Source organism: Canis lupus, chromosome 13 (assembly GCF_048164855.1).
Source record: "Canis lupus baileyi chromosome 13, mCanLup2.hap1, whole genome shotgun sequence".
NCBI classification, from domain to species: Eukaryota; Metazoa; Chordata; class Mammalia; order Carnivora; family Canidae; genus Canis; species Canis lupus.
In genome coordinates this window covers 37,550,137-37,574,266 of record NC_132850.1, presented here as the reverse complement: position 1 = coordinate 37,574,266, position 24,130 = coordinate 37,550,137, and the positions used below count along the sequence as shown (strand labels likewise).

General features: G+C 36.7%; 1 protein-coding gene across 13 annotated transcripts in view; it reads right to left on the bottom strand.

Annotated features, from left to right (window-relative positions):
• CFAP54 (cilia and flagella associated protein 54) overlaps nt 1-24,130 on the bottom strand; it is a 297,940-nt gene that overhangs the window by 203,365 nt on the left and 70,445 nt on the right. For all 13 annotated transcript variants that reach the window (XR_012005901.1, XR_012005898.1, XR_012005899.1 and 10 more), the window contains 3 exons: nt 8,382-8,558; nt 5,004-5,096; nt 4,553-4,738 (listed from right to left, as the gene is read on the bottom strand). Coding sequence is in view for 9 of the 13 variants with exons in the window: in XM_072773183.1 (XP_072629284.1) it covers nt 4,553-4,738; nt 5,004-5,096; nt 8,382-8,558 (456 nt within the window). In the remaining 4 variants the exon portion in view is untranslated. The remainder of the gene's footprint in view (nt 1-4,552; nt 4,739-5,003; nt 5,097-8,381; nt 8,559-24,130) is intronic.

Here is a 24,130-nt window from a genome sequence, read left to right as displayed (position 1 = left end):
CCCTACCCCAGACCTAGTAAATCAAAAACTGGTGGCAGGGCACAACAATCTGTTTAACCAGCACTGAAGGCGCACGTTCAAGGTTTAGAATCACTAGCCTGGAGCAGTGCGTAGCACAGAGTAAGCGCACAATAATAACATGTTAAATAAATTTTAAAACCTTCTTTTTGTGGTAATTTCCCTCTACCCACAGAAGAGGAAACTCAGCAATTCTACTATAGCACAATTGACTGCCCCAGGGTAAGTGCCTGACCCAAGCTGAATGTTTTATAGCCCCCTCTGCAAAGAAAGATGGATCCCCACACAAAATGTGGTTCTGCTGTAGGCTAAAGGCACTACATGCACCATGAGAATTTCAGAGAAAGTTTATTATTCACACAAGGGGCTCCTAGGGAGTGTTGGGCAGGCGCTAGCAGGCCTGGGAAGAAATGGGTTGGGCCTTGATTAGTGGCTAAGGGAAGGAAGTGATAGGAATAAGAAAAGCTACTGACACCTGGGAGATTTAAATTTCAAAGGTGAGCTCACAGACCTCCAATCAGCCTGCCTTTGTATGGAACCAAAGGTAAAAAGAGGGGTGAGATTTAAAAACAAGTCAGTAGTCAAACATCAAAAAAGAAGTCAGACTCATTTTATTTGGTGGGCTACTCAGAATCTCTTTCCTAGGAATCTAGAATCCAGGTTAGGAGCTAGCCAGGCAGTCTCTGTTATAGCTGCAATTGAGAGAGATAAAAATGCAGGGGCTGCCATTTTTCCATTAGAGATAGAAAAGTAAATAAAGTCAGTCTTTAGGAGGAGAAAAAGAAGAAGAGAAGCAGATGTACACAGAGAACCAAAGGTAGGAGACCTACAGCGGCCGGGGACCACAGTCTTCCCAGGGCCTGGCTGCATTCTCCCAAGTCAGGCTGATTCCCTCAACTTGCAATTGGAGCCCTAAAGGAAACAGTAAATCCAAGTTACCTAAATATAGGTTATCGTTGTGGTAATGAGATTGATAAAAAAGATAGTTCAAAGAAAGAAGAAATGACATCTAGCACAGAACCTAGGACAAAACAGACAATAAATAATTCATCAATAAACAGATGAGTAGAGAGAATAGCAATATTCAGTTGGAGGATGAGAGGAAAAAGAAGAGTTGAGACTTCTTTAAAAAGCTTTAAAAACTGGATAACTATCTTTTGCCTGGTAGACTTATTGTTTTTAATTTGGTCATAGAGAAAAGGCAACTCTATCAGAGTTTAATTTATATATAAAGTGAAAAAAAAAGTATGAATTTCATTCTCCTGCCACCACTATTACTGACAGACAACTCTACTGCCTAACTGATCATCAAGACCCACTGAGCAACAACAACCTAGGCAGAGAAGAGAGAGCAGAAACATGGACTCTAGAAGAACTTGTTGGAGGTTGAATACATGACTTCCTTGAACCTGAACGGAGCAGTAGAAAGTTAAGTGCTGGTGTCAGGCTTACCATCCGCTACCCAAATAACCTTGGGTTACTCAATTATATGACCTCCCTGAGACACCCTTTCTCAAATAAAATGACAGGGGAAGGATTATATTTATCTCACTTTCCTCAACTATAAAATGAAAGTAATACCACTACCTCACTAGTTATTATAATAAACATAATAATGAATTTTTAAATACCTGGCACATAGTAGTTTTTAAATAAATGATATTCCCCATTTCTTTTTCTCAACAAGCCATTATGCCCACTCATTATTTGATTGAGTACTTCAATAACCCAGTACATGACATTGGATCTTATATCCACTTTAGAGATAGGGAAATTGGGATCCCTGGGTGGCGCAGCAGTTTGGCGCCTGCCTTTGGCCCAGGGCGCGATCCTGGAGACCCGGGATCGAATCCCATGTCGGGCTCCCCGTGCATGGAGCCTGCTTCTCCCTCTGCCTCTCTCTCTCTCTCTCTCTCTCTCTCTCTCTGTGACTATCATAAATAAATAAAAATTAAAAAAAAAATTAAAAAAAAGAGATAGGGAAATTGAGACCAAGTAATTTGCCTAAAATCCTAAAATCCTGCTCATAGGTTTCTAATTTTCTATGTTTTATATTACCTAGATATTCATGACTTAAAGGGGAAAAATAAAAATAAATGAAGCTATAAAAAGGAGGAAATTAGAAAGTATCTGTAGAAAATATATCATTCATCAGGGTTCCTCCATTTTCCAGATAAATTAATAGTTTTCTACATTAAGGGGAAACCTAGTTAAGACTCCACTGATTTTAATATCTATAGAATAACGTCGAGTTGAAAGTAAACCTAAAATTCCAAGCCAAGTTAATCATAGGCATTTGGTGAAATGTCTCTATATCTTACTATAAAATATATATGACTTTTTAAAGATTTATTTATTTGTGAGAGAGAGAAAGGAGCAAGGCAAGGGGGAGAATGAGAGGGGCAGACTCCTGACTGATCATGGAGCCTGATGAGAGGCTCAATCCCAGGACCATAAGATTATGATCTGAGCCAAAACCAAGAGCTGGACGCTCCAACGACTGAGCCACCAGGCACCCCTATAATATTTTTTAAGAACTTATTAAGAAATTATCCTGAAACTAAAAACTAACCAGTCTCATGAAAAATAGATTGCAATTCCAAAGGAAAGATACATTTTTTTGCTAGAACTTAAAGGCTTAAACTTGAGCTGTAAATTAAGTTTTACTAAGCTTACTAAGTAAGAAAATTTTGCTTCAGTCACTTAACATTATGAGAGAGAATGCTCATATACTATCATAAATGAACACAGTACTGCAAATATAGTGTCAATAATGAAACATTGGTCATTACTTTATGACACTTCTCATTATTCCAGTAGAATAGCTTGCACTTGGTTTTATTAACTTTTCAATGAAAGTTCTGCCAAATGAAACCCAAAAGTCAAACCTCCCTGGAGAAAAATTAGGCCTTGATAAAATATTCGGTTCCTCACTTTGAAATAACTCCATCAGCAAATTAGGGAATATATTAGATTCCAAAGAAATAAAAACATCAGAAAACCATGAGCCAATATGACATGCTAAACCAATGCTAGACAAATCCTAGCAATTCTCTCGATTTAATTTTCTTTGAAAAATATGAGAATATAAAATACCATTAAGATCTTAGCTTATTATACTAATCAACTATTAAGAGAAAAATAATAGCACAATAGAAATGTGATAAAATTTAAAATAGTCATCATTTCTAGAGCCAACGATAGGCTTAAAATTAGATTCTAGAGACTTAGGTCAATGAGTCATTCTTCCTTGTGTCCTATTCACTGGTGATCTGTTTTATAAGGCAGGCAATCATTTCAGCAAAAATGTTAATTCATGAGTATATTCATAACTAAAAATAATATTTACTAAGTGCCTACTGTGTGACAAGTGCACTGGTGAAACATAATTCCATTTAATACTCATAATACCTCTGGGAGGTAACCACTATTATTATTCCCACTTCATACATTAAAGTTGCTTGCTTAAAATCATGTAGCTAACGTGAGGAACTGGAACTTGAACTCAGGCCTGTGTGTCTGGAAATTTCACTTCTGTAAATCTAACCCAAAAAAGTAATCATGGATGCAGATAGATTACAGCATCTATATATATAGATTATATATACCAAGACGTGCATCACAGCTTTGTTTATAATAGCAAAAGACTTTTGAAAAATATCAAAATGCCCACCAGTAAAGATTACTAAGTAAACTATGATCTATCTGTAAGATGCAGTATCGTTAAAAGAGGCAATACCTTTATAAGATGCAGGTGTTAAAAATTATGCTGTGGAGGAATACTTACTGGAATGAAAAAAATGTCAATTATATATTAAATGAAAATATCAGGATATAAAATTATATGCTGTGATTAGATTATATATTACACATAAATTCAAACACGTATATATATAAAAATGTGCGTGTATATAAAATTGTATACACACACACACGCACAAATGGAAAGATAGCTCTGGATCAGGGTTTCTCCCATCTTGGCACTACTGACATTTGGGGCGGACTTTGTCATTCTTTGTTAGGGAGAACTGTCCTTTGCATTGGAGAGTGCTTTTCAACATTCCTGGGGTCTACCCACTAGATGCCAGAAGCACCCTTCTAGGTTATGACAACTAAAAATGTCTCCAGACATTGACAAATGTCCCCTGGGGACCAAAACTGTCCCAAGTTAAGAACTGCTACTCTGGATGATAGGATAATAGATAACATTTATTTTCTTCTTTGTACATTTCAGTATTTTCTAAATTTCTAAAATTAAATTTAAAATTAAATTAAATTTAAAATTAAATTTTACAATAGCATTTTTTTCCTGAATACATTTGTAATCCAAGAAAAAAATGTTACTGTAAAAATCAATCTCACTAAAAAGAGAAGGAATGATTCCTATTTTTATGAGACTAAACTGCAGTAATGGAAATATGTATTACAAGAGCTTTAGAATATCCACTGTGATTTTTTTCCCATTAGAAATTACTTAGTAACAGCTTAAGAGAAAAAAAACATAGAGGAAAAAATTAGCAGAAATTTCTTCTACCTGCGTCAAGAACATCCGAGCAGTAACAGCAGAAAGAGGTGGATAAACCAGAATTGGTTTAGTTGTTTCCCCAACAGCATCACCAATAAGCTTCCCATTAGAAGAATAAGCAGCAATTGCAAAGACATATTTTTCATTAGTTTCTAAACCTTTCACTTCAAAAATGCTTTTACCATCAGCCGGTATCTGTTAACAAAAACATATTTCAAGTTTATATATGGGAAACTGAAGTAATATGACTTTAAAAATATAATTAAATAATTCTTCTACATAAAATAAATAAATAAAACCTTTGTATTTACTGTTGGATTTGAGTTAGGACTTAAATTGAAATTAGAGAAATTCACTGAAATAATGATAGAAGGGGATAAAAAAAAACATTCAGTTGTCATTAATAAGACTTTTGACAAGATTTCCTGACCTTTAGAGGTTTTTTTTTAATTTGACATACCGCTTCTCCTGAGTTTGGGAGATGATTATTGTTTAGCCTTACTTTTCCATAGCTCCCTTCTGCTTTGCAACCCAAAATGCAGTACCAGGAAACCTGTCAAGGAGAGAGATGAACCCATCATCCATAGTCTGTCTAACAAAGCATTCAATTGCTTTTATCAAGATGTGACACTTAGTTGTGATGAGCACCAGCTATTGTATGGAAGTGTTGAAACAATAAATTATACACCTGAAACTAATATTACACTGTATATTGAGTAACTGGAATTTAAATAAATCTTAAAAAAAAACAAAAAAGATGTGGCAAGAGGAATACTTTTCCAAATAAAAATATAACTATTTGAGTTTTAAAACATGGAACCTAAGTTTACAAATATACTTAGGCTTAATCTCGAAAAAATAAAGACAAATATAGGGTTCACTTTATCTGGGACTACAAAAACTATTATTCATTATTGATTATTTTAACTACCATTAAATGAGCAGTTTCTATGTACAAAGTAATATTAGGAAATTTACATAAACTTTCTAATATTTGCAACATCCCTCTGAAATGGGATTACTGTGGTCACTTTGCTTTACAGGAAATGGAGAAACAGAAATGCTCGATAACTTGCCCAAGATCAGATAATAGCATGATATTTGATAATTCTTAAATACAGAAAGACACCAAAAACAAAATGCTAATTCTACAAAACACAATCAAACTTAAACTTAATTAAATGATTAGAACTGATTCTTCTGCCCAAGGTGTCAAAATAATGGAGAGTCCTCAGTGAAAGGAGGGAAAAGGGAGTAAGTTGATACCTAACGGAATAGCATTATGAAGGAGCCATATTGTCCTGAGGTTGGGATTGGATGGGTTGTCATCATGTGTCATTCCCTTTTCCCCAGAGGCTCCTCTTCCCAACATCTCAACATCTAAATGATAAGGAAAACTGGGAAGAAGGGAAAATGTAATTGTCTCTAAGAAGCAACTATCTAAAAAAAAAAAAAAAGCAACTATCTCTGTAGCTTAGCTTAGCTATTTCTTCCTCTAGGTCAACAGAAAAATCCTAATGGTGTCTTGTCTGCACGACTGGCTCTCAACCCTGACTGTGCAGAGAAATACTATTTTCACAGAACCAACCATTTTTCTAAATTACATATACCCAAGCCTGCCTGGCCTCAATGAATTAGAGTTTCTGGTACAGGTGTCCAAACTTTTATGTCTATACAGAAAACTGCTCAGGTAATTAAGGGACACTTGACAAAGGTAGAACTCCAAGGACAGAGACACAGCATTGAAAGAACTTGGAAGCTGGAAGCCAAGAGGGGGGAAAAAAATCAAATGAATTTCAGAAGAAATTTAAAAACTAACTTTCCATGCAAAAAGAGTACCATTTTACAAAAAGGGGGAGGGGGCTGGAGGCAGAAAGATTGTGTTATATGACTTAAATTATTATTTTCTCTAAGTTAAGCTCTCTATATAAATCAGAATTTGAAGGGTAAAATTCTCTCTAAAAGCATTTTTAGAAGGATATATATTCCTATTTTGCTCCACAAATGAAGATATCTTAGTTTGTGTAACTATAAGGAGCAATGTGTAATTAGAATCTATGCAAGAGTAAAGACACCATGAACAAATCAGCACTAACTTTAGAAGTAAAAGTTTATTAATAACATCAGCATTTTCAACTATTAAAATAGATTTTAATAAAACAAATGCTTTAATAAGAGATTTTGATAAAACAAAAGATGGCTGAACCCTCTAACCAGAAAACTTATTTAAGCCCACAGCACCATCTAGTGTTGGTGAGTATGTAATAAATTCGTGGAGCACAACTCTACTAATGTATAATATATATAAAACTTCACATAATGTGCTAAGTGGCAGGTCCTACAACTACAGGTCCGATATGAAATACTTGTACCTTCCTATTTCTAAGCATTATGAAGTAATATAATCTATTCACTAATTTGAAATACAAAAAAATATATATTTTGGTTAAATAAACCAGAACGTTTGAATAAAAACAAAGAAAAACTCTTGGTAAGGCATCCAGTCTTAGTTATATACTGAATTTCCAAAATCAGCAAATACTCATTCTTAAACAGATCCAAAAAAAAATCTAAAGTTGAACTTTAAAAATGCTAGCAATTGCAATAATGCATTGATAACAACACTGTTAGGTGTAAGATGAATATTACTTCTATTTCACCAATTATAAAACATTATAAAGGTGGTATTGCTTCTCACTAATGTCCATATCCCATTTAGTCTGCAGCTCCTCAAAGAATGGAATCAAACTTTGTGATTATTTTTATATCTCAATTATCTCACACAGAGCTGGACAGATAAGAGATACTCGATAATGCTCAATGCACAAAATTTATGAAAAAAATCATCAAATAATATAATCACATTCTATACCATCATTAATTGTTTTAAGCAAACTTTATTTACTACACATGTTTTATATAAGATATGGAGGGATGTCAACTAATATGACAGGACTGTCATATATTATTTCATTTAATTTTCACAGCAAATGTATTTTACAAATAAAAACACCACTACCATCTCTCAAAGTATATTTAGATTTCCTAAGGTCATACTGCTAATAAGTGGTGTCTGACTTTAAAGCCTGTGCCCTTTCCACAATACCAAGTTGATATAAGTTCAAGCAGAATATCCTAAAGACAAACATAAAACTTTTTTATACTACATCAAAGAGCATGTTGTTGATCATCCAGAGGAAAATTTAACATTTAAAACATAAATCAAATGGAACGCTTGTGAGGACACTAAATTTCAAGTTAGAGTCACATTTAGGCCAAGTTCCAAGGCACTGGGGATGAGAGCAAGAGTTCATTATTCAATAATACATAAAGATTTATGATTTACAATATGGCTGGAATTGTCATTTGTTTGCATTAAGAGAATCCTCATTTACTCAAAGAACTCTAGGAAGAACCCCCAAATCTGTTATCCCCAAATTTCCTCATCTCCATCATTGGCTCTGAGAGTAACTTCTATCCTCTTCAAATGCCTGTTTCCAGTTCAGCTGAGCACTTCATCTTGAACACACTAGGATGTCAGCATATGGCTACCCCATGGTGACAAAGATACGTAAGAGAGAAATGCTTCTCCCCTGTTTATTCTTACTATATATTTGGGTATAGCAAGGCTAAATAGAACATAAAGGAAAATAGCACAAAGAAGAAAGGTCTTGAAGAAGCTAAGTATAGTTAAGATAATACAATACTAATCCTAGTGTTCGGTGCTTATAAATAAGACTATTCAAGTCCTAAGAGCAAGTAAAGTATCAATCATGATAGTCATAAAAGTACTTGTGTTGCTTTACCTGAAATAAAGATCATAATTAGGGCAACATACCTTAACATCTGAAATAAATGGAGCAGGTTTCAATGTCACAGAACAATGAGTTCGGGATAGCAGGATAGGTGGGGGAGGAATTCTGCTTTTCTTTCTTTTTGAACTTTCCACATATTTTTGATATGAATATAGGGTATTTTGTTCTGCTTCAGTCTTCTCAATTAAAGAATATGCGTCCTACAATAAAGTGTGAACATAGAAAAATACATTTCAAGATTTGAACTGTATTTATATTTGTAGAATTCTGGTAATGTTAAGCAACATTATCTTGCTATATGTAGCTTTTTGAGCCTGTGTTATACATATTTCAAGAACTGAATGATTTTACAGAAGTAAAAAGTAGCTACTAAATAAGACTAAGTAAAAATTAGCCATAAATTAAATAAAGCAATGGAGTCATAAAAAAAAATAAATAAATAAAAATAAAAATAAAAAAAAAATAAAAAATAAAAAAAAAAGCAATGGAGTCATATGTCTAATATGTTTATCATTATATTAATATCAGACATTTCATTTTCATATCAGACCCTCTGAATACTTATATTTCATTGTCCTTAGAAAACTCATAGCACAATCATCTACATTTATACCAATGAACTGTACACCTACCCTCACTTAATGCAACTTGAAATGTGACTCTCAAGTAATAAGACTATTGGTGGGGGATCCCTGGGTGGCTCAGCAGTTTAGCACCTGCCTTCAGTCCAGGGCGTGATCCTAGAGTCCTGGGATCGAGTCCCATGTCAGACTCCTTGCATGGAGCCTGCTTCTCCCTCTGCCTGTGTCTCTGCCTCTCTCTCTGTGTGTCTCTCGTGAATAAATAAATAAAATCTTTAAAAAATAATAATAAAACTACTGGCATATGTGATTTATGAAATGAATATTATCAACAGTTTCCTGCTATCAGAAAGAAGAAATAAAAACACTCATTCTGTAAACCTGAAAGAAAAGTAATCCCCATTTCAAAAAGTAACAATATGAAGGGATAACAAATAAAACAAAAACATAAAAGTCCGAAGATCTGAATATTTCCAAAGAAAGTCTAAATATGTCATCAATAATAATGCATGTAAATGGATTAAACTTGTCTTTTAAATTAAAAGGCAAAAGATTCTTTAACTGAGCTCCAAAGCAAAAATCCATGTAAAGATTAAAATTAAATGGTAATAGAGAAGAAATTGCCTTTCCAACAAATGGTACTAGGACAATTAGATGTCCACATGCAAAAGTAATAAAATTGTACCCCTACATCACACTATATACAAATATTAACTCAACATGAATTACAGACCCAAATGTAAGTGGTAAAATTATAAAATTCTTAAAAGGAAACATGAGTAAATCTTCATAACTTTGGGTTAGGCAATGATTTCTTAGATATGACACCAGAAGGAAACACACACACACACACACACACACACACACACACACACAAGTAGATAAACTAAACTTCATCAAAATTAAACATTTCGGGATCCCTGGGTGGCGCAGCGGTTTGGCGCCTGCCTTTGGCCCAGGGCGCGATCCTGGAGACTCGGGATCGAATCCCACGTCGGGCTCCCGGTGCATGGAGCCTGCTTCTCCCTCTGCCTATGTCTCTGCTTTTCCCTCTGCCTATGTCTCTGCCTCTCTCTCTCTCTCTCTCTGTGACTATCATAAATAAATAAAAATTTAAAAAAAAAATTAAACATTTCAAATGATATCATCAAGAAAGTAAACAACCAACAGAATGAGAGAAAATATCTGCAAATCATGTATATGATAAGAGACTTGTATTCAAAATTTATAAAGAACTGTTGCAAGTCAATAATAAAGACAAATAACCCCATTAAAAATGGACAAAGGATTTGAACAGACATTTCTCCAAAGAAGATACATAAATAGCCAATAAGTATAAAAAAGATGCATAACATCATTGATCATTTAGGGATGAAAAAATAGCTAATAAGTACAAAAAAGATGCACAACATCATTGATCATTTACAGATGAAAACACAAAATCAGCAAGCTAATTCAAGAAGTAGAAAACTTGAATGCAGGACAGTCATAGAATATACTGAGAAAGATATCCAAAAAGTTCTCCCCACAGCAATGTCAGCCTCAACTGATCTCATTTTTTACAAATTTCAAATCTTAAGGAACTGATAATTCCTATGCCATTTAAAAATTTTCTAACTACAGAGAAAGACGGCTGCTCAAATAATTTTACAAAATTATAACTTTGATAAGAAAACTTGAAAAATGACTGTACTTAAAACATAAAGCAATCTTCTTTGAATATAAATGCAAACATTCTTAATAAAATACTAATACATGGAATCTAGCAATATATTAAAGAAATAACATACTGTAATTATATTCTCTATCTCCCAGAAATATATGGATAATTTAATATCAGTAAGTCTATGATTACAATTTAATTTATCTATAAATCAAATGAGAAAAAAATATGATTACAGGCTCAATGGCCAAAAAAAATATTTTAACTTCTTTAACATTCACTGCTAATTTTTTTTTAAAAAAAGAAGAGGTCAATAAGGAAATGAAATAAATCTTAAGATAAATGAAAATGGAAACACAACATACTAAACCCTATGGGATGCAGCAAAAGCAGTTCTAAGAAGGATGCTTATAGTACAAATGCTTATATTAAGAAAAAAGAAAGATCTGGGGTGCCTGGGGGGCACAGTCAGTTAAGTGTCCAACTCTTGGTTTCTGCTCAGGTTGTAAGATTGAGCCCCACAGCAAGCTCCATGCTCAGCATGGAGTCTGCTTAGGACACTGTGTCCCTCTCCCTCTGTCCTTCCCCCTGCTCTCACTCACTCTCTCTCAAATAAAAATAAATAAATCTTTTTTTAAAAAATAGGTCTGAAATAAACACTTCAAGGAAACCTGAAAAAGAGTAAAAAAAATGAGCCCAAATTTAGTATAAGGAAGGAAATAACACAAATCAGAAGAGAAATAAATGAAGTAGAGACCAGAAAGATAATAGAAAAGATAGACTAAAATAAGAGCCAGGTTCTTGAAAGATAAAACTGACAAACTTTTAGCTAGACTAAGAGAAAGAGAAAAGACTCAGATAAATTAGATCAGAAATGAAAGAGGAGACATTACAACTGATATCACCTAAGTACAAAGAATCATAAGTGGCTACTATGAACATTTTACACCAACAAACCGGATAACCTTAGAAGAAACTGGTAACTAGAAACATACAGCTTACCAAATTGAATAATGGAGAAATAGAAAATATGAGCAGCCCAATAACAAGTAAGAAGATGAGTCAGTAGTCAAAAGCCACCCAAAAAAAGAGAAGAACAGAATCAGATGATTTAACTGGTGAATTCTAACAAAAATTTAAAGAATTAATGCCAATCATTCTCAAACTCTTCCAAAAAATTAGAGAAGGGGGATTTCCAAATTGATTTTAAGAGGCCAGCAGGGGATCCCTGGGTGGCGCAGCGGTTTAGCGCCTGCCTTTGGCCCAGGGCGCGATCCTGGAGACCCGGGATCGAATCCCACGTCGGGCTCCCGGAGCATGGAGCCTGCTTCTCCCTCTGCCTATGTCTCTGCCTCTCTCTCTCTCTCTGTGTGACTATCATAAATAAATAAAAATTAAAAAAAAAAATTTTTAAATAAGAGGCCAGCAGGACCCTGATACCAAAGCTAGTCAAGGACACTATGCAAAAAGAAAACTACAGCTCTACATACCTGATGAATATAGATACAAAAATCCTCAGAGCAAACCAAATTCAACAGTACATTAAAAGGATCATACACCATGATAAAGCAGGATTATTCCTTGGATGCAAGGATGGCTCAACATAAATGTAATACAAATTAATAAATCTGATATACCACATTCATAAAATATATAAAAATAATATGATCATTTCAATAGATTCAGGAAAAGAAAGTTGATAAAATTCAACATCCTTTTATGATTTAAAAAAAACTCTCCACAAACTGGATATAGAAGGAACATATCTCAAAATAATAAAAGTCTTATACGACATACCTACTGCTAACATTATACTCAATGATAAAAGGTTGAAAGCATTCCCACAAAGATCAAGAACAAGACGAGTGCCCACTCTTATCACTCCTCTTCAACATGGTACCAGATATCCTAGCCAAAGCAATCATTAAAAGGTATCTAAATCAAAAAGAAAGACGCAAATTGTCTCTGTTTACAGATGACACAACTGTATATATAGAAAACTGTAGACTCCACCAAAACACTGTTAGGACCAAAAACAAATTCAGTAAATTTGCAGGATCCAAAATCAACATACAAAAATCAGTTGTATTTCTATACACTAATAACAAATATCCAAAAAAATTAAGAAAACAATCCCATTTATAATAGTATCAAAAACAAGAAAATAGGAATAAATTAACCAAGAAGGGAAAAAAAAAAGCCTGAGCACCAAAAACTATAAAATATTTATGGAAGAGATTTAAAAAGACACAAATAAATGGAAAAACACCCCATGGTCATAGATAGGAAGAATTAATATTGTTGAAATACCCATACAACCCAAAATGATCTATAAATTTAATGCAACATCTATCAAAATTCCAATAGCATTTTTCACATAAATAGAAAAAGCAATCCTAAAACTCATATAGAATGACAAAAGATTCTAATAGTTAAAACAGGCTTGAGCAAGAAGAGCAACACTGGAGATACCACTTTAGTAATAAAAAAATATGGTATTAAAAGAAAGTCAGGGACAAAGGAAGGATGGGAAGGAGGGAGGTGGGGGTGGGGGGGGAAGGAAAGAAATAGAATAAAATAGAGAGCCCAGAAATATGGTCAACTAATTTTCGACAAAGTCGCCAAGAATATACAATGAGGATAGTTCTCTTCTATAAATGGTGTTGGGAAAAGTGGATATCCATTTCCAGAGGAATGAAATTAGACCCTTGTCTTAATATACACAAAAATCAACTCAAAATGCATTAGAAACTTAAATATAAGACCTCAAACCATAAAACTCCTAGGGAAAAAAAAAACATAAAGGAAAAGCTCTTTGATATTGGTTTTGGCAACAATTTTTCAGATCCTACAGCAGAAATATAGTCAACAAAAATAAAAATAAATAAGCTAAAATGCTTCTTCACTGCATTGGAAACAGTTAACAAAATGAAAAGGCAACCTATGGAATTGCAGAAAACATCTGTAAACTAAACATTTAATAAGGGTTTGCTATGGAAAATAAAAGTAACTTTTAACTCAATAGTAATCAATCAATCAAATGATTTTAAAATGGGCAAAAAACCTGAGTAGACATTTTTCTAAAAAAAAGGACATTCAAATGACCAACAGGTACATGAAAAGATGCTCAACATCACCAATCATCGGGGAAATACAAATCAAATCACCATGAGATAGCACCTCATACTTGTTAGGATGTCTATTATCAAGAAGACAAATGATAACAAATGTTGGTGAAGATGTGGAGAAAATACAATACTTCTAAAATGTTGGTAAGGATGTGAACTGATACAACCAATATGATAAACAGAATGGGGGCTGCTCAAATAATTAAAAATAGAAGCATCATATGATCCAGCAATCCCACTTCTGGGTATTTATCCAAAGGAAATGAAATCATTATCTCAAAGAGATATCTCCACTCTTATGTTCATTGCAGCATTATTCACAACAGCCAAGATATGAAAACAATCGGTCTACTGATAGATGAACAGATAAAGAAAATGTGTCACACATATACAATAGAATATCATTCGGCCTTAGAAAAGGAAACCCTGCCATTTGAGACAATATGTATGACCTTGAGGGCATTAATGCTAAGTGAAATGAGCCAGATGGAGGAAGAGAAATGCTATATGCTATTATGTATGTGTGTAACCAAAAACAGAAAGTAGAATGGTGGTTGCCAAGGGCAAGGAGTCAGGGAGGGGAATGGGGAGATCTGGGTCAAGGAACACAAACTTCCAGTTATAAAGTTCAGAAGATCTAATGTACAGCATGGTGACTACACTTAGTAACAGTGTACTTGAAATTTTCAAAGAAACAGATCTTAAGTGTTCTCACTCAAAAAAAAAAAAAAAAAAAGGTAACTTACTCTGCCATCAAAAAGAATGAAGTCTTGCCATTTGCAACCATGTGGGTAGAACTGGAAGGTGTTATGCTTAGCAAAATAAGTCAGTCAGAGAAAGGCAAATAGCATATGATTGTACTCATACGTGGAATAAACAAAACAGATGAACATATGGGAAGGGAAGGAAAAATAAAGTAAGATGAAATCAAAGGGGGAGACAAACCAAAAGAGACTCTTAACTATAGGGAACAAACAGGGCTGTTGGAGGGGTGGTGGTGGGGAGATGGGGTAATTAGGTGAAGGGCATTAATGCGATGAGCTCAAATGCGATGAGCACGGAGTATTGTTTATTTTTAAGACTTTATTTATTCATGAGACACAGAGAGAGAGAGGCAGAGACGCAGGCAGAGGGAGAAGCAGGCCCCATGCAGGGATCCCGATGCGGGACTTGATCCCAGGATCCCGGGACCATGCCCTGAGCTGAAGGCAGACACTGAACCACTGAGCCACCCAGGCATCCCACCACTGGGTGTTACATGCAATTGATGAATCACTAAATTCTACTTCTAAAACTAATAATACAGTATATGTTAGTTAAAGTGAATTTAAATAAACATTTTTTAAAGGTAACTATATATGATATGATAAATGTGTTAATTAAGCTGCCTGTGGTAATCATTTCAAAATGTACAGTAATCCCCACTTATCCACAGGGATACATTGCAAGATGCCTCACGCCACGGACAGTATCAAACCCTATATATACTATGTTTTTTTTTTATACATACATATGATAAAATTATTTTCTAAATTAGACACAGTAAGGGCTTAACAATAACTAAAAATAGAACAATTTTAACAATTTATTGCAATAAAAGTTACATAAATGTGTTCTCTCCCTCTGTCTCAAAATATCTTATTGTATTGCACTCACCCTCCTCCTGTAATAATGTGAGAAAATAAAAAGTCTACATGATGAGATGAAGTGAGGTAAATGATGTAGACACAGTGATGTAGCATGAGGCTACTACTGACCTTCTGATGATGCTTCAGAAGGATAATCATCTGCTTCCCTACTGTGGTTGACTGCGGGTAACTGAAACTGCGGAAGGCTAAACCATGGATCAGAGGAAACTATTTTATACACATATATATGTATATATATATCATGCTGTACATTCTAAATATATTACAGATTTATTTGCCAATTATGCCTCAGTAAAGTGGGGGGAGGGAGTGGCAAACCTCAATAAGCTAGGAAAGCTCTTTCTTTAGCTGAGAAAAAAATATTAATTTTAGACAATAGTAAAAATTATGGCTAATACTGAATCACTAAAAGAATTATCAGGGGGGGATCCCTGGGTGGCGCAGCGGTTTGGCGCCTGCCTTTGGCCCAGGGCGCGATCCTGGAGACCCGGGATCGAATCCCACGTCGGGCTCCCAGTGCATGGAGCCTGCTTCTCCCTCTGCCTGTGTCTCTGCCTCTCTCTCTCTCTCTGTGACTATCATAAATAAATAAAATTAAAAAAAAAAAAAAAAAAAAAAAAAAAAAAAAAAAAAGAATTATCAGGGGCACCTGGGTGGCTCAGTGGTTGAGCATTTGCCTTCAGCTTGAGTGCCATATCGGGCTCCCCACAGGAAGCCTGCTTCTCCCTCTGCCTGTGTCTCTGCCTCTGTCTCTGTGTCTGTCATGAATAAGTAAATAAAATCTTTTTAAAAAAACTAACTAAATAAATAAATAAAAGAATTATCAATAAAATCCAGAAGGAGACACAATGCCACTATTCCTTTTTATTCTGGAAGTTCTAGTCAATTTAATCAATTTAAGAAATCCTGAAAACGGGAAGACAAATGTCTACCAAATTTCAAATATATTTCACTCTCTTACAAAAACCTGTGCTTTTCCTCTGCAGAAGACATGCTAAGTTCAATGCTTCCATCTGGAGATCTGGACGCAAGCTCAAAAAAAGGGTAAGACTGGAGATGGGATCCATGAGTCATTTGCATCAAAGTGATATTTAAAGCTGAGTGAGTAAACCAGTTCCCTGTGGGAGTGTAGATTATAATAAAACTGTAGTATCATACCTTTTTTTTTCTAAAATAAAGATTGACCTAAATTGAGATCAGAATTAACTCATTTTTATTTTTTATATGAAATGGTTGGCATTAAGGTCTAAAATCATTAGTTGTGATTAAAATTTATCTATAATAATAAACGAATTTTTAAATTCTGTTTGTTCTGTGACAGGAGACCTTGAAATTTTCTTTTGGTATTTATAGTTCAAAAATCTTAGCCATGTGCATAGGACAATCAGTCCTTCATGTGAGAAGAGATGTATTATATGATAACCATATTTCTAAGGCCCACATGCCAAAGACCTTAGCTGTTTAGACTCAAAAGCTAATTTACAGATACACAGTACTCAGTATAACTTGAATCACTGAATGAATGACTCAGTCAAGGAGCAGAGGATGGCATCTGTTATCCTTTACCATCTCCATTTTTTCACTAATTCAAGCAAACTGAGGAAAAATGGAGAAAATGGATGGAAAGAAAGATGTGGAAGTCACTGTGTCACAAAACACTATGAGTCATGGCATCAGCCATGCCAGTTTAGGCCAGAGGACACAAGCACAGGGCTGGGCCAAGGCTCATTCACCTTTCCACCCTCTACCGTAGATGACAGACCAGCTCTGGCTCCCTGAGAGGACGGATGTGCCCATAGAGCGGGTTCCCTTAAAAGGCAACAACAGGTAGGAGCTTGATAAGAGGACAGAATTGAAATGAGGAAGAAGCCTTAGCAGAAAAAGTAAGTAGATTCCCCAGATAACTGTCGAAAATTTAAGAAATTCCTACTTGAACAGAAGGGAGATGAAAGCTATAATATTTTGAACATTAAATGTTAATATGCTTTCATTTACGACACAGACTGTGGAGACCAAGATATTTTAGGCTGCATAGGAACAGGTGAAATCAGCCTAAGGAAAAATTACACAACACAAGGGAAGAGACCTACGCCTTGAAAGTTTCCCTCCTCTGGATTATGCATGCAGCCTATAAAATGCACCAGCAGCATGGGTTTGCAGGCCCTGATATTAACAGACTGCCTCTGACCCCCTCTCATGGACTAGCCAACTGCCCTGGGCTTTCTTCACTTATTCCAAAAATTTGCCTCAGCAGTTAATGCTCCAGTGAACCAGTCAGACACTAGCATTTTCTGACTTGACTCTAGCAGCTTCTCTCTGCATACCCATAAACCCAAATGAGATTTTTTTTTTAAACTTCCTGCTTTCTGCCATGGGCTATCACACAGATATTTCTCAAACCTGGCTGTTGATCAGTATCATCGATGGAGCTTGTTTAAATATTAAAATAACCCATCCCCACTATGAACCTACTTAATAAAAATCTCCATGGTGGGGCTAAAGCATCTGTATTATTAGTGAATGTCAAGGGTAATTTTGAAGTACAGTAGGGACTGGGAACCACTAACTGAGATAATTTTATCAGCCTCCTACCTTTTCTCTCAGTCACTAGTCTCTAGTCTCCTCTACCCCCAAGCCCTTTGATGACTCCTCTCACACTTGTTACAGTGCAAATTCCTCCTGTATATTCTGATCACGATTTTGCTTTCTCGCCTAATCTCCCTCTCTACTCTTTTGTTCTCCCATAGCTACCTCCTAGCCAACCTAACCTCCAAACCATTAAAAAAAAATTAAAAAGTCATTCATTCCCCGAGAAGCTATGCTTGTCATACCTTAGAGCTTTTTTAATGCAACTTCCTCTTCCTGGAGAGTTTTACATCCTTTTCTATGCTTCAAGACTCACTCAAGCATCATCTCTGAATCCTCCCAAGAGAAGTCCCACACACTGAAGTACTTATTCTCCTCTTTTTCCATTCTTTATTTTAACAGGTATTACACAAAATGATCCGTGCGTGTGGCTGTCCCCACTTTCTAAACAATGAGTGTCTTGGTGGTAAGGACAGTACTTTATTTATCTCTTTAGGTTCAATAAATGTGTTTTGAATGAAAGACGTGAAATTATGCCAGATGAAGATGATATATAATGCATTTTAAGACAGTATGTTTAAAATGTTCTGTTTGGTAAATAAATAAACAAATAAATCCTTTAAAAAAAGGAAAAAGTGTTATCAATATGGATATCACTGTCACCTATAACATGTCCAACATGTTGTTGTCCACCAAAACATATTGTTTTATTGCCAGAAAACATTAATACTGAAGTCCAAAGTACTATTGTCTGCATGTAAACCTCTCTGCCTCCAGTTTCCATTACAGAAACAAATCCACCTCTTTTTAGAAGTTACTCAGTGTTACGAGTACAGATTGACATTAAATACATTTGCCAAGAGCTTAATATCCATAGTGCAGCAAAACACTTAGGGAAAGAAATAATGCAATTTTCAAAGTCATGATTAGCAACTATCCATAAAAAACTGTTATATGACTATAATGATAAAGTGCCATATTTACTACTTGCCTAGTAGACCTCCCGAGGGTACATTCTGGATTCTCAGCACTATTATGTACATTTCAGAAGGAGATGAAAAGTAGTTCTGATATGATAAAACAGAATGTTCCAGAATGCTTAGAGTGGACAATAGAGTAGTAGTAGTAATAATAATAATGGCTTATATTTATTGACTGCTTATTCTGTGCCAAATGCTAAGCAATTTTATATGCATCATTTCCTTGTATCTTCCCAGGAACCTCCATTTTACATATGAAGAAATTAAAACTTAAGAGAGCATAAGTAACTTGACCTTGGTCACACAGCTATTCAGTGGCAAAACCAAAACTCTAATCCAAAACTGTATCTTCCTAACCACTATGTATTTTGTCTTATTAATACAAAGCTAAATTTAAAAGAAGCATGGAAAGGCAAGCTGGATGGTCTCCTAAGAAATGCCTTAAAACCTGAAATGGAAATTAGCTAAAATCTTGTCAGTACTTTAAAAGGTCAAAACATGACCTCAATCACGGGAGAGCATCAGAATCAGAAAGGGTTCACTCTTTATGATGAAGACTTCAGCATGGAACAATTAAAAAATGCTGATAAGAGCTCTGAAAAAATTTGATTCACATATATTCTTCCCCCAAAAAGAAACAATTGATTTGACTAAAATGCTATAATATAGAAAAAATAATTATACTTAGTAATCCAATTACTGCTAACCCAGTTAATGAGTGGTTTTTAGGAGACATGAAGGTGTAAATTTGGGAAACAGTAAAGCCAGGAGTGATTAGAACTTCAAGTGTCTGGACTTCTTCATTAGTTCTGGTTCCAAAGTAGGGCCATAAAATTAAATTGTGTCGATTACAAAAAATAATCTGCTAATTCATAGTGCTCTTTTGCTTAGAGTTGAAGCAATATAACCAGATTTTGGAACTGCTAAAGTCATCTCAACTACCAACTTGTTTAGGTTCCAAGAAATAGAATTAGGAGAAAACTAGATGCATCAGCTGGGGTTTTTTGTGACAGGAGCAACATGAAAACCAGGCCAGGACCACAGCAGGCCCAAAGAGGTTGGAGGGCTACAGAACACAACCGTAATAGTCTGATCAGGACACAGGCATTGGAAAGAAGGAATGTCAACTAGCTTTAGTCTTTTTGTCCTTCTACTCAAGATTCAATTCCAAGGAAGGAGTCCCCCGTTGGCCTCAGTCCCATCACTAGTCCTCTGACTAGCTAGCAGAGAAGAAAGCCCCTGAAAAGTCCCACCTGACTACATCTAAAAGGGAAGAAGGAACACCTCAAAAGGTGGTATTTGGAAGAGGAAACAGGTACTGGAAAGAAAAAAACAGTCTATAACCCTGACCTTATAACACTTACCTTGGATTGAGGAATATTCCTGCCTCTTCCCAATAAGAAACCCCATCTGCAGAGAGACAGAAAGTCTCGCTGGCCAGCTCTGAAGTGGACTGAGAATGATGACCATAAACCACACAACCAGTGCTCTATTTGATCCGAAGTAGATCAGGGACAGCTGAGACTAGTTCCAAGGGCAATACACGAAAGTGAATCTGTGGTATATTGTGAAAAAGCCAACATGGACTTCCAAAAGTCCAATAACCAAGACAGGAAAATGGGGGTGGTGGTGCAGAATCCCCATTTAAAAAAAAAAAAAAAAAGACTACATTTCATTTAGAAAGCTAACAAGCTATTATCAAAGGTTTGTAACCTCAGTCCTGGCAACAACTTGGTCCACTTTTAACTGATTAGGAATAAAATGGACACCTGATGAGATTATACAGCTCCACAAGGTCAGGAAACTTTTGAAAAACTAAAATAAGGTATGAATTATTTAAGAGTTCTGAAAAGACCCAGGCTTTTTAAACCTTTTTATGGTATCAGGTGATGCATCAGTTACTGATTTGGGGATAATTTTATTACAAGATCATGATAATGTAAAACATTCTGTAATATACCCCAGTAGAAAATGATTGCCAAGGGAAAGAAATTTATTTGTCTTCTTTAAGGAAACAAAGTTTGGCAATTATTTGAGCCATAACATCATTGTTTATGAGAGTGCCCTAAGGACTGATCATTACGCCTTAACACTTGGCTAAAAAACTACCACAGAGGAGCAGAGGTAGCTATAGAAGATTTCAGGACTTCTAAATAAATATTCAAAATGTTCCTAGTGGATGAAAATCCTTGTGGAGGACCCTTTATAAAAAATAGAGCCTCTAAATGCATCTCATGAGTCTATCCTAAGAGGACATTATATTTATAATTTCTCTTAAGTTAAAATAGTTTTACTTAAGAAATAGAAGGAAAAGGGGGATCCCTGGGTGGCTCAGTGGTTGGGCACCTGTCTTCGGCCCAGGGCATGATTCTAGAGTCCCAGGATCAAGTCCCACATCGGGCTCCCTGCATGGAGCCTGCTTCTCCTTCTGCCTGTGTCTCTGCCTCTGTGTGTGTGTGTGTGTGTCTCTCACGAATAAATAAATAAAATCTTAAAAAAAAAAAAAAAGAAATAGAAGGAAAAGATACTCAAGGAGAAAAAGGTAAAAACTTGAGGCTTCTTACATCTCCAGTGCGTTCCCCAGAGTCAGAGGTAGGAAGAGAGAAGCCTAACAGGGAACGAGCATATTACAACAGTTACAACAGTATAAGGATCAGACTGAGTCATAATAAAACAAAAAAGAAAATCCCAGGGGTTTTATTCTCTCCAGGCTCCCAGAGGCCACAAGATTACTCCTGAGAGAAATAGTTCTAAAAGAAATATGTTTTATTTGACATAGAAATAGGACTGAAGTGTTAGCATCCTCCAAGCACTAGACAGTAGCAAGTGGCCACAGAAGCATCTGTTGAGCATCTGTTGGATGGATCTGAACACACCTCAAAATCTTCCAACAAAGGTCAGGCACCACTTGGTCTTGTCAGCTAAGACTGTCCAACACCATCATCAAACTCCTTCATTCAAATGCTGGAAATTCCATAATAAAAAGGCTCTTTCCTAATTCTGCCAGGAAAGATTTCCCAACCTTGAACATTAACAGCATCTGTCCACCCAAAATCCTCAGACTTCCTCTCTGGTCTCACTGCTTACCCTCTTCTCCCAACAGCCTCATCTCTCCCCTTTGCCATTGCATCTGTGCCTCTACGACACCAAGTGATCTATAGAACCACAAGAAGTCTACGAACCTTCTAGGTTCAGAAGACATGTTGTTTTCTCTTCCTATAAAGTCCTTTTCACTATTTGTCTTCCTCTTTCTCCGGCCACTCCTGCCTGTTTATTAGTATTCAACTTGATGATTCCCTTTCTGAACGTCTCCTTACACATTATCCACTACTGGGTTAGATACTCTTCTGCTGAATTCTCCTGGCATTTTTACAGTTAAAGTATCTATGACAGTGACTCATAATTACCTACTTACTTGTCGATATTTCCACAAATTGGATTTATTTTGAAGGAGGGATCAATATCAAGAGAAGGCAATCCATCAATATTTGCTGAGTCGATAACGGATTTTTGTTTGCTTGTTTTTATCCCCTCTACCCAGCAAAATACCAAGCACATAGTCAATGTGCAATAGGTATTTGCTGAAGGGATCTTAAGTACTCAAAACATTTGTTGGAGGAACAAAGTCATGGACAGATGATCAGAAAGTGCTACATATCAGAAATCTTAAATTCCAATATCCTACTTTCTGACCTCAAACACCTATTATCCCAGATCTCTCACACACTGATTTTCTGGCCCCTGATCACACAGAGATGTCCAGTCTCTTGACATCTCCATACTCACAAAGTCTTTAAATACCTTGAAGGCGGAGAGGCGGGGCAGGCTGGCAGAGGAGTAGGGCCCTCACCTCACCAGGCCCCACCAACTCACCTGGATAACTTTCAAATCATCCTGAAAACCTACGAATTCAACCTGAGATTTAAAGAGAGAACAGCCGGAACACTACGGAGAGAAGGGATTTCGCTTCTAACAATGTAGGAAAGCGGAAAAAAATAAAATGAAAAAGAATCAATTGGGGGAGGAGGCCTGCGAGGAGCCAGGCTATGGGGGGCGGTGAGAGCCTCCGGGACAGGAAAGCCCAGCCCCAGAGAAGCGGGAACTTTACAAATCCGCACTGGATTCTTCCCGGAGGGAAAGGCGCTTAGCCGGGAAATCGAGCAGGACCGCAGGAGAAGCAGTGGGGCCTCCAGAAGTGCGCCCGGGGGAGAGCGCACCGCACACCGCGGCCTATCTCGGTAAAGGGCTGGAGCTCGCACCCGGCGGGGCCTCGGGAGGAGCCGGTCAGTCAGGCGGCGGCTCCGCGCGGAGGGGGCTGCGCGGCCCCGGATCCCAGGGCACCGAGTGGACACAGCCCAGGATCCTGCGCTCCCCCCGGGACAGGCGGAGGCCGGGACAACACCGGACAGCGGGGACGCTCCTGCCGCCCGGCCCCCGAGCTATGCAGGTCAGCGCCCCCACCGCCCCGGGAGCACCTAGGCCAGTGCGGACTGGGAGCTGCGGTAGTTATTGCGGGAGCTGACTCCAGGGCTGGAAGGCTGGCCGCCCCCAGTGGTGTTGTTCCTCCTGGTGTCACCCTGTGCCTGGGAGAGGTGGGGCCGCCAGGGGACAGAGGCCTCACGGGGTCAACATCTCCCCCTGAGCCCAGCACCGGCAGGGGGCGGGGCAGCTCCCCCAGGTGCACACACCTGAGAGTCAGCACAGCAGGCCCCTCCCCCAGAAGACCAGCTGGAATGACAGGGGAAGAGCAAGTTCTTGACCAAGCAATGCTGGAAAGCTCCAGGGGAAGTCGATGCTTTACAGTATATAGAACTAGAGGATACCCCTCCTATTTTTTTTCTTCCTTTTTCCAATACAACTCACTTTTATATCAGACTATAAATTTCTAATTTTTTTTCTCTTTTCCCACCTTAACTACATATTTTATCACCTCTTCATTTTTAAGATTCTTCCTTTTTGACTTTCATATTTCTACAATTACAGGTCCTGGATATTTTCCACTTCTAGATTCCCTTCAACATACTCAACTTAATTTTGGGAGATATACAAGGTATGTTTTCTTGTTCTGTGTTGTTTTCTCTTCCTTATTTTGTTCTACAATGGCATAAGTTAATATCTTCTAAAACATGACCAGCATGCACCCAGAACCAAGTGGTATACTGTGCTGGTTCATTCTGTGAGATTC